An 11,840-nucleotide genomic window follows, 5' to 3' on the forward strand; every position below is an offset into this window, starting at 1 on the left:
ATGAAGACGTTTATAAGGCTTTGCCAGAAGTTTGCTTAAACGCGCGAGAAAGATTCTTGTTACGTTACCTAATTAGAAAGTGGCTATTTTAAACTTGCAGCCGGGAGAGGGGGGGGGGGGGGGGGGGAGGGGACGCACAAAAGCATCTTCGAGCGATGTGGACTCTGCTCGCTGAGGAATCAAAATAGGTAACCCTGTGCACCTGCAAACAATGACACTATCTGCGGGACTTTTCCGCATCTCCGCAGACTTTCTCCTTACACCGAAATGAGCTATCAATCCAGAACTCACGGCCATGTGCACGCTTGGCGCTGACGTCCCTGGATACGCGGCTGTTCCGCTTGCCAAAACAGGAGAGAAAAGTTAGCCGCCCGGTGAGAAATTATCACATTCCCCGACACTCGGCTAACATGTGATCTTTACACACACGGAAATATGAATATCTCACGAATATCTCACAACAACAAACGCTCCGTAATGTATACGTTGATCTACATAAACAGGGTAGAGGTCAGAGCACGGCTGGGACCGGCTGATATATAATGGCTAGGTATTCCTGGTAAGGCACTACGGGAAGAGGAAGCCGGTCCCTGCAGAAGCCAATGGCGGCCGGTAATGCGGTACAGGATGTATACCATACGGTGTAAAGCGGTAGGGGCCCTGCTTGATAAATAATGTATTGTAATGTATATTAAAACTAGAGCCGGGCTCCGCGGCGGGTCCTCACAGAGCGCACGCTGGAAGGCTCGGCACGTGGCTCTCTCACGGCCGCAGAAAAGAGCAGACACTACTAGTGTAATTATGCACATCTGAGAGGCAAGCAGAGGCCATCTGTCAACGTCTGAATCGGTTACCTTATTACCACTGCCTAAAGATATAAATACAGGAGTGGGAGCCGCTTTCATTAAGGCACGTGGTCGCATGCTGCTTCAGACACTAACTTAATTGCAAATGATGACTTGGAGCTGGCCTCGTGGGCAGAGTAGCGTGTGTGTGTGTGTGTGCGTGTGCAAGTGCGTGTGTGTGTGTGTGTGTGTGTGTGTGTGTGTGTGTGTGTGTGTGTGTGTGTGTGTGTGTGTGTGTGTGTGTGTGTGTATGTGTGTGTGTGTGTGTGTGTGTGTGTGTGTGTGTGTGTGTGTGTGTGTGTGTGTGTGTGTAGTGGCGTGGCACTGGGCTTGTAATGACAGTGGAGGCCGCTCCGCTGCCCTCTCCTTTTCACACGTCTGTCTGTTCGGGACCTTCCCCTGCTGCAGTCAATCGGAGGCCGTATTCAGATGTGAGTTACATGGAGACGCGGCGCGGCTCCTAGTCGAGGACCTGTGAACCTTTTACGCTCGTCTCCCGATTCTCGACACGGCTGATTCATTCTCTCGCAGGGGGCCGAGTCTCGCCGAGCACCTTTGACACGTGCGCGCGTGGAAGCGCACCTCGTTCTCAGACGATGACTCCGTCCGCTCTGTTGCCAGCTAGCGTTTGAAAAAATACCTTCCACCGCGCCGCTGTCTTTTCTTCGTGCAAAGAGTACATTCTATGAGAACAGGTCGTTTCATATAATATCAGCACATCAGTGGAATTAAAAATAACCAAATTCCTCTACATCCTGATAATATAAATGGTAATGGTGCATTTATATAGCAGCTTTTATCCAAACTTTTGACTTCCTCACATCCCATTCACTCACACATTCACACACCGACAGTGGGGGCAACCATGCAAGGTGCCAACCTGCACATCAGGAGCAATTAGGGGTTAAGTGTCTTGGCTCAAGGACACTTCGACATGCTGCCGGGGAGGAGCGGGAATCGAACCGGGAACCTTTCGACTACCAGATGACCACTCTGTCGCCCTATATAAGCTAATATAATCAGAAGCTTGTGTGAAAAAAAAGAAAATAAAACTATTACTATATATTAATTTGACTAACGCATGGCTGCATATGACCGGCCAAAACACACCGATAATTCCACCAAGATACGACGGTTAACGGCGATAAGGATGATGAAGAAGAAGAAGAAGAAGAAGAAGAAGAAGAAGAAGAAGAAGAAGAAGAAGAAGAAGAAGAAGAAGAAGAAGAAGAAGAAGAAGAAGAAGAAGAAGAAGAAGAAGAAGAAGAAGAAGAAGAAGAAGAAGAAGAAGACGAAGAAGAAGAAGACGAAGAAGAAAAAAAACAGCGCGCCTGTCCTCTCCCTCCTCTCTAAGATCTCTATTTTGTGCGCCGTGCTCCTAAACAGCGGGTGGAGTGGAAGTGGAAATGAAAGATTAGAGTGTGCCACCACACACGGCCATCGCCTGCAGAGGATCTAATTATAGGTGGGGGCCAGGCGATGGCCCTGTCCCGCTGACCTGTCACCTGTCAGCCTGCCTATCCGCCTGCTCCCCTCCACTCCTCCTGCCCATATCCCCGCCTGCGCTTGCCTCCGAGTCCCTCTCTCTATCTGCCTCCACACACTCCACCTCACTGCCTGTCTGTCTGCCTCTCTCTCTCTCTCTCTCTCTCTCTGTCTGACTCCACCTAACTGTCTGTCTGTCTGTCTCTTTTCTCTCCCTCTCTCTCTCTCTCTCTCTCTCTCTCTCTCTCTCTCTCTCTCTCTCTCTCTCTCTCTCTCTCTCTCTCTCTCTCTCTCTCTCTCTCTCTCTCTCTCTCTCTCTCTCTCTCTCTCTGTATCTCTCTCTCCACACTCCACCTCACCGCCTCTCTGTCTGTCTCTTCTAACTTTCTTTCCCAGATAGCGACCTGCCTCCCACTCTATTCTTATACAATCGCGTGCATTGTTCTCTCTCTCTTGCCTTTCTTTCTCTCTGTCTGTCCGTCTGCCCGTCTGTCTGTCTGTCTGTCTCTCTGTGTCTGTGTCTGTGCGCCGGGCTGCTTCTAAAGGCTGTGTGATACGTGGAGCCTGGCCGTAGCCTGGGGGGATTCGCACCTAAAGGATCAGTGAGATGGGCTTATAGAAATACACCAGGTATGAAATGCATGTCACCCCGAGACAGGAGCAGACGGAAGAAGGGAGAGAAAAAAAAAGAAAAGAGGAGAGAAAAAAAGGCGTTGAAAGCCGAGTTGTTCACACACCCTGTCTGTGACCGCTTGCTCACCCTGACACGCCACTGCCGGGGCTCTCGTGGCCGAGTGAAACGCTCTTCATCACGACATTACATGTGAGGAGGAGGGGGATTCACCGGCACATTACATGCTCTGAGGAGGAGGGGGATTCACTGGGTGAAGTAAAGATTATTTAAGCTTAGGGCCTTAGATCACACGGCCCTCATTAAAAACAGCTAAACAGAGAACATTTAAAACGCGGGTTCAAATCTCGGAGGCAGTCGCTCCTCCGCCTCAGTGAGGCGGAGGCTGTGATCCTCCTTACACCGTCCCCTGGGTTACCGGGGCTTCTGCTACCGAGCCCCCCCCCCCCCCTAGCCCCTTCAGATACGTCCTAATGTCATCAGAGCTGAAGGAGAGCCAAGTGGGGTTTGATTTAAAGGATAAGGCACATCCATCACGTACACATTGGGGCGGGCGGCACATATCCGTTGTTTTCCATGGGAAAATGAGCAGAAAGGGGAATGTGGCGAGAGCCAAGACATACCTCTCCGTTCCAATTCCAATGAAAGAGTTAAAACCGTGCAGTGAATCAGGACACAACTTGTTCGCCCGAGGCTTCAAAAGGAGTTCATTAACGCGAGGCGATGACTTACCAGAAAGGCCGTTAGACTGCGCTGCGCGCTCTCCCACTGAAAGCAGCTTTTAATGTACTGTAACGTGTACAGCACCGCCGTGCTGATTTTGCGAACCCGGTAGATATTCTGGGCGAGGACCTAATGGGAGATAATCAGAACAAAAAGCCAGTTAGCATCGTTTGATAACCGGACATAATGTTTACGACTTGGCAATCGGAGTCGATTCTGGGTTTACAAGGCCTTATTTGCTGCAGTGTGCTTTGATGTTTAAAGCCAATTAAACTAATTAGACCGACTATGACCAATAAAAATTCTTCGCTTGTTGTCACATTATTAGCGAAATGCATGGGGGCGCACAAGGGGGCATCCGTGCATTCATTTATGTTGCTTTCTGTGAACTACATTAGCAGAACGCAGCAAATATGAAACAGAGGAACGTCGATAGGCGCCCCTGACCTTTTTGGAGAATTTGGGGGTTTCCTCCAAGAACTTGGTCTCTTTCGGTTGGAAGGTCCGGACACCTGCTCTGACCTGGGAATACAAACCAAATTGTATTAACACTTTGAGTGCCACTCACGAGATTTCTCTGGTTTTTTTATAGGTGGTTGCATGCCACTCACGAGATTTCTCTGATTTTTTTGTTTTTTGCGATCTGAAAAATTATTGCATCACCCGAGCCTACCCGAGTATAGCCGAGGGGCGCCAGCGATCACTGTGGAAAAAAGCGCCCCCTGTCGTCTCCCAGATGACATAAGTGATTTTGGAATGGACTCAATGAAAATGAATGGGGAAAAAAATCTGGTACTCCACATTTTCCAGTTCACTGATCCAGCCGGGGTTACCAGAGTTCATTCTGGAGCCTCAGAGCCCCGCGGATCATGGAGTTCTACTGTATCGCGTTGGATCCATACACGTATCGATTTTTTCGAATGGTGATCAGGAATTGGAATATACCAGTTGGATACCATCTGATGTCAGGTAAGGACTCTATGTTATCAGTGGTAGGATAATCAGAGTAAGTTTGATGAAGTTATAAGCTGTTTTGTGAAATGTCTTCTTTCGGTTTCACTGTAAAACTCCGTGAGGAAATCAACGGAGCGATTATCAGTGCGCGGCCGTAATGTGCTTGCGTGCACGTATAATATTGATCATCTAGCGTTTATTTGAAAACGATTCATAAAAAGGCCGACGAATATCAACGTTGTGGAATATTCCACTAAAAGACGATTTTCATAGAATGCTCCAGAATGAGCTGTTTTTTATATCAAAACGGGGGCTTTTCTAACTGCTCTGAAACGGAAACGACGCGATAAAAAAACAATCTGCCTTCACAGCACTGACTGGAAAATAGTATTTGATAATGCGATGGGCAGATTAAACACATAGCGATATTAGGCGATATTAACGTTAACATTGGCGCCGATGGTGGCATTCAAGCGGTAAAATGGAAAACCAGGCGTGGCGCTCAAAGTGTTAAAAGAAAAGCTCAATAATAATTACACGTCGGATGTGCTGGTATGGGGGAGTTTGTTTTGGTGCTTACTTTATTATAGATGACCTCCATCACCAGGGTGATGCTCCCTTTGGATGGTCCTCCCAAAGTCTCTTTCTTCAACACGTGACAGACCTGCTGGCCGTTCTTGATCTACGACATCAGGTGTTAGAATATAATCATTAGTGTCACTGATAATTACTTGTACTAATATCACATGTTTCTGTATCAAGAGGTTTGTTTGTTTGTTTCATTAGGATCCCCATTAGCTGTCAGATTAATGGCTGCTAGTCTTCCTGGGGTCCTCACACACAAATAATAGAACAAATACAGAATGTAATTAGTACTACAATTAAAATAAGAGAAAAAAATAACAGAATTTATAAAGGAAATTAATTTATTCACATTTCCCAAAGAAGAATCGGAATATAATATCTGAAAGGGTAACTGAAATTAAAATGAAAAAAGAAAAATACAATCAAATAAAAACAAAATACTTAATCACATCTTACATCAGACTACATCACGCTACATCAGTCTCAATTTAGGTATTGAAACTAAAATCCACACTACAGAAGATCGGCACCCTGTGGCCGTGCAAGGTAACTGCACCACGTTTAAACATGGAGGATAAGAGAACAAAAGAGGTATCCCAGAAAAGGTGACTTTGATCACTGTTTTATTTGTGTTCACATTTCACGCTCTAGAAACGAGACCATGGTCTTTTACAGATTTTGTGACTCTTAACTCATTGACCGCCATGCTAATTTCCCATCTCTACTCAATGGCGCCAGCGCTGTTGACCATTTTAGCGATGTTTGCGGACCCATCATGTGTTCTGTATTATAGCTATGGAGACAATAGTATGGCTCATTTGACAGGCATTGTTTATAGTCCAACACTGATGAACCAGTTCATTTCTATATACATTAGTTTGTGTGCTGTTTCACTCTAAACATTGCTCCTTTCCAAAATAATCCAGTATTTTTTTCTAGATCGCGAGAAATGACGTGTTATATGCATATGCCCAAATCGTTCGGGTTGCTCGCCTGAAACTCCAAATATTTCCAAATCAAAAGGTATATACTATATGTTTCTTCACAAAATCATCAAGGGGGGGGGGGGTCGTTTTACCTCGAAGCTGCGATCGTTATCAAAAGCATGTTTTAGGTTCGGTAAAATACGACACTGTGATCGATACAAAAGTATGTTCGGTCAAATAGACCTAAAATAGACCTTACCTTAGTCAGAAGGTACTCCAAAATGAATAATCCCAGTCGTCCCATCGTGATCGCAATTACTCGTGTATATTGGGCATGGCTATCATACGGGAAACAATAGGTTTGAGGCGATCAAATCTCAGACCGATTGCTGTGCCCTGATTCACTTTGAGGGGGAGTTCCTGCAGCCAGATTCACAGAGAGAAAGACCCAGAGACCCAGTTCAAAAGATAGGCGATACTGCCACCTGGTGGGATTCGTTCGGCATTGCAATTTGAACGTAGGCAGCGGTGCCAGGGAGACACAGGGAGGTCCGCGCGAGTGTTTAGAATGGGGATCAAAGGAAAAATATCAAAGGATCTAAAAACGAGAAAACTAGTTTTTGGCGCTGAACGGTTGGATTTGAAACACGAGAATACTAATTTTTGGCGCATAAAGAGTTAATTGTGCCACTTCCACTGTGTTTCATGCATGGCTGTTGGGATGGTTTTTACTGTGTGATTTATTTAGCTAAGGAAGCACTATTTTATCATGGAACATTTTTCCATAGTGCAGTTTAAACATTACAATTAGGGATGTCCGATATTATCGGCCTACCGATATTATCGGCCGATATTGGCATTCAAATGTAAAATCTAATATTTTTTTTACATTTATTTAACCTTTATTTACCCAGGCAAGCAAGTAAGAACAAATTCTTATTTTATTTATTGTGAAAAGTATGCATAATGTTGTGTTTTTGGGGGGGGGGGGAACATTGCATATATCGGTTGATATCGGTATCGGAAATGAAGAGTTGGACAATATCGGTATATCAGATATCGGTAAAAAAGCCAATATCGAACATCCCTAATTACAATAGTGGTTATTATGAGGATCAAGCGTTGTATCCCATGAACTCACAGTGAGCAGTGGAATCGCCACCTTCCCCAAGAAGTGTGCAGCTCTGTCTCCATTGGCATCCATGACGGTCAGCTCTAGCACATCGTGGATGTCCTTGATCGGGCTGGAGAAAAAACAGGTTCATGAATATTAACTCACACATATTAATTGTTATACATGAGAAGAAGAAGAAAAGAAAAAACAAAACAGGATATTATATATATATATATATATATATATATATATATATATATATATATATATATATATATATATATATATATATATATATATATATATATATATATATATATATATATATATATATATATATATATATATAAATATCTTCTTACTCACAAGGTGACTACTTTGTTCCACTCTGGGTTGAGTGTTTTGTAGATCGTCTGGGTCTGAAGTCTGCTGTTGCCGAGCTCAATAACACAGAAGGGGTCGCTTTTCCCTGCGAATAACAAACCCGGTGTTAGTACATTGAATGTAAAATAGAGGATGGCTGTGACCGTGGGGAACCCAATCAGAGCAGAGTGCTGTTATGACAGATTACCGGGGTGGTCCGCTGCTAGAACATCTGTTGCCTTTATAACCTTGACTTGAAGGAAACCAACCTCCCGCACGCAGTTATGGGACTTCTTCAAGCTCTGCCAGGAAAAACAGGAATATAATTAAGAAATATTTATTCCAACACACAAGATGATCTTAAAGAGCATACAAATATGGACCAGAATTGTATTAGATTATCATTATTGAAACTATGGCCTGTCCCTGCCCTAAACAAATGTACAAAAGCATGCAACAAGTAAACAGAAAATGTTTATTAAAGAAATTAAAGAATCTGCATACTAATCTATGCTCTCATTAACATGCATTAGCAAATTACCACCACATGTGACATTCTTTTGAGCTTATACGCTCTTCCTCCGACTTCAGATTCAACCCGTTGCTGATTCCCGGCTGTATACAGTATGTACCGTGCTACTGTCATGGCTGTGACGTCCAGCTACAGTGCTAACTCTGTCTAGTCTTTCCTATTGTGTTTCCTCGGGCGTCTCCCTCGTGCACTGGGTGTATCACCAGCTGTTGTCAGTCATCACCCCCTTTTGTATGTATGTCTGTTTCCTCCTCATGTCGGTCAGATTGTTTTACGAGCCGATACATGTAGTAGTTATTTATCTGTCTGTTGCCAGTTACCAAACTGGTCGGTCCTGCGTTAAACAAACCATTGTTGGTTTTGTTTCCACGTCATCTGCATCCTGCCTGTTTAATCCGCACTTGGGTCCACACCTGTGACTCACAGTATGAACAAGCCACCGTGGATCCAGTGGACAACAACGCTCCGCATGCAGCTATCAAATCACAAGGTACCACCATTGGCCGTCGTGAACCGCTCCTCCGAGATTACTACCCGTCTCTGCCGGTCTTCGCCGGAGCTGCCGCTTCTTTCTCTCCCAATGCTCCCTGGTTTTCCAACCGCAACCCTCCTCGTTTCCCACTAACCACTCTTGCCTACGTCATCACCCTAGTGTAGAGGTCTAAGCACTCGCCTATCACTGCATAGACCCGGGATCAATTCCTGGCAGCGGTACCGCCGGCTCAGTCTTCCCTACAAACACAATTGGCGGCATTTGCGGGTGGGTAGCCGGTTGGGGTACGAGTCCTGGTCGTTGCGATAGCGACTCCTACTGGTCGGTCGGGGCATTTCTACCTGCGCACTAAAAAAGTAGGCTCACTAGTAGAAGAGGGAATACTGGTGAGCCTACTGTATCCATCCTAGCCGTGGCTGGGGCCTCCAGTACCTGGTCGACTGGGAGGGATTGGGTCCGGAGGAGCAGTGCTGGGTTCCTGCCAGGGACATCTCGGACCCAGCCTGATGGGACGTCTGGAGCCGTCCCTAGAGGGGGGAGGTGTCCGTCTAGTCTCTCCTCTTGTGTTTCCACCCACGTCCTGCAGATGTCCTCGCGTGTATCCCTTGTGCACTGGGTGTATCACCAGCTGTCGCCAATTTGTCATCACCCCAACCTGTTCTCAGTCTCATCACCCCCTTTGGTACTTTTGGACAGACTGCCCCAGTCAGTCAGTCAGTGCGTGTTCGTCTGTTCTACGTGTTCTGCTTGTTACTAGCCGCTACTATCTGTTGCCAGTGAAGCAAGTGAGTTACCAACCGCTGCTTATCTGTCTCTATCTGTCGATCCTGCATTAAACAAACCATCGCTGGCTTCCCAAGCCATCTGCATCCTGCCTGTTGTTTAATCTGCACTTGGATCCACACCTGTGACTCAGCATTACAGCTACGCTTTGCAGTCGAACAAATTAACATAGACTGAAATCAACTTTAGATCCTCCGGGTGACAGTATGTCATGGAATTTTATTTGACGTACTCAGTCAGCCCTCAGAGAAAGGACAGAATCTCTCTGTTGGACCATTTCAAGAACCTCTGGGTAAGTGTTTGACAAATAAGTGGCCGGGTTTTATGTTTAGGTAATAAACATAATGAATGCTTCTGTTCTGAGTAAGTCAAATAAAATGACATGACGTACCGTGGCCCGGGAGGTCTAAAGTCAAATTCAGTCTATGTTCATTTGCCCAGTTGTGATATGAAGCAAAGTGTAGCGGAACATAATACAGCCGGGGATTAGCCAATTATATCCCTTCCCTAAAACATCGAAAGAAAGACACAATTGCATCCTTTTTAAAGAGAAAGACACAATTGCATCCTTTTTAAAGAGAAAGACACAATTGCATTCCTTCGAAAGATTTTTTTTATTAGAATCCTTACAAAATCCTGTATATGGGCTGAAAACACGGTGTTGATATATCAGCAATTGACCTACCTCAAACCCCACCCTCTTTTCCTCTATCCTCCAATCGCAACTGTCGCTCCCTGCATTTGTCAGATTGAAGCGACAGTCGTGATCGGAGGATCGAGGAAAAGAGGGCGGGGCTTGAGACAGGTCACTCGGGAACCGACAGGAGAAATACTGTAGATTATGGAAAAAATACTCACAAATTTGTCCAGGATGAAGTCCTTTCCATCCGTCTGATCCAGGAGAGCCTCGCTGATGTCGGAGACGGAGACGCCCCAGCAGGGACTCAGCGTGACCAGGACCACCAGCCGGCCCTTCCCGGGGTCCAACACGTGGGTGTAGAGCTGGCTCTCCTTAACAGGCAGCCTGGAGAGGTCAATCTCAAACCTGGGGCACAGGAGATGTCACAGGCGCATTTTCCATTAGGAGATTCCTCATTCTTTCCAGACTCTAAAGTCTTGACTAGATTAGAAGATCATATCATGTTTCAATGTGGCATTCAATGTGGCAGATGATAAGTGTGCCGATAGCGATGGGGGAAATATGACGAGACGAACGCCCTGTTCCGTTGTGAAAGAGTATGTACAGTATCGTGGTATTTCAAAAAAAATATCAATAAAGGAATATCTTATCTTATAGTATTTCCAAAAAAGTATCACGATATTTCCAAAAAAGTATCATATTTCTAAAAAGGTATCCCCAAGGGATAAAGGAATATCATGATATTTCCAAAAAGTATCATTATATTTCCAAAAAAGTATTCCATAATTCGTTGGTCACTACAATTAATGGTAATGACCTAACCACTACAATACCATTGGTATCAGGGTGTAAATAGGATTATACAATGTTATTAGTTAAGTAGAAAAGTGGTACGATTATACATAACTTTTACCACGGTGGTACCATAGTAAATTATTACAGTACCATGATAAAACTGAAATGACCATCATACCACCATGATACCTTTCATAGGGGTTACAGCTGAGGATTATTCTAACATCACAATATGTCAAATGACAGTGCAGCTAGACGAGCTATAAGTGTCTGCTTTCGGTTGCGATTTTCTAACTTTTCCAGAATCCTGAAAAAGAAACAATTAATTTCCCAGACTTTTGGGCCCGGCTATAGGAACCCAGTTGTTAGCCGTGGAGGAGAAGGAATAGGAGGACATTCGAATGAAAACAACCGGCGTAATAATAATTAAAAGAGCAGGGTCGCCCAGCAGTACTGACATGCCCCAGGACTCCTCTGCCTTCCTCCCTCTCTTGAGGAAGACCTCCACCTGCAGAGGCCCCTGGTTGTCTTCGAACTGGTTGAAGTCGAACTGCTCCCTCCACTGGGGGTTGGCCTGGATGCAGAGGTTCTGAGGAGAGGCAGAGAGAGGCACAGGTCCGGCTCATACGGTAGGTAACACGGACGGGCATCGGTAGCGCGAGCGTGTGCACTACTCAGGCACACGTGCACGCACACGGTATCACACACACACACTCACATTGATGCAATGTCAGGCTTAATGCATTGTCAGAGTGAGCTGCGACTACATGACATGTGGATTAAGTCTTCATTCAGTCTAACCAGAACAAGCCAGGAGAGGAGGAGAGGCTGGTTTAATGTGTGTGTGTGTGTGTGTGTGTGTGTGTGTGTGTGTGTGTGTGTGTGTGTGTGTGTGTGTGTGTGTGTGTGTGTGTGTGTGTGTGTGTGTGTGTGTGTGTGTGTGTGTGTGTGTGTGTGTGTGTGTGTGCGTG

At 45.4% G+C, this 11,840-nt stretch overlaps 1 protein-coding gene across 1 annotated transcript; it reads right to left on the minus strand.

The window, feature by feature from the left end:
• Positions 1 to 3,693: 3,693 nt before the first annotated feature.
• Positions 3,694 to 11,458, minus strand: LOC311248721 (multiple C2 and transmembrane domain-containing protein 2-like; the record flags this gene model as incomplete). Its single annotated transcript, XM_084339555.1, has 8 exons — positions 3,694 to 3,813; positions 4,132 to 4,206; positions 5,219 to 5,320; positions 7,291 to 7,393; positions 7,630 to 7,732; positions 7,835 to 7,928; positions 10,293 to 10,479; positions 11,328 to 11,458. Coding segments are annotated over 8 exons (915 nt in total), but the record flags the coding sequence as incomplete, so codon positions are not given.
• Between the last annotated feature and the right edge of the window lie 382 nt (positions 11,459 to 11,840).

The sequence above is a fragment of the Notolepis coatsorum genome (genome assembly GCF_963971535.1).
Source record: "Notolepis coatsorum genome assembly, contig: SCAFFOLD_3414, whole genome shotgun sequence".
NCBI classification, from domain to species: domain Eukaryota; kingdom Metazoa; phylum Chordata; class Actinopteri; order Aulopiformes; family Paralepididae; genus Notolepis; species Notolepis coatsorum.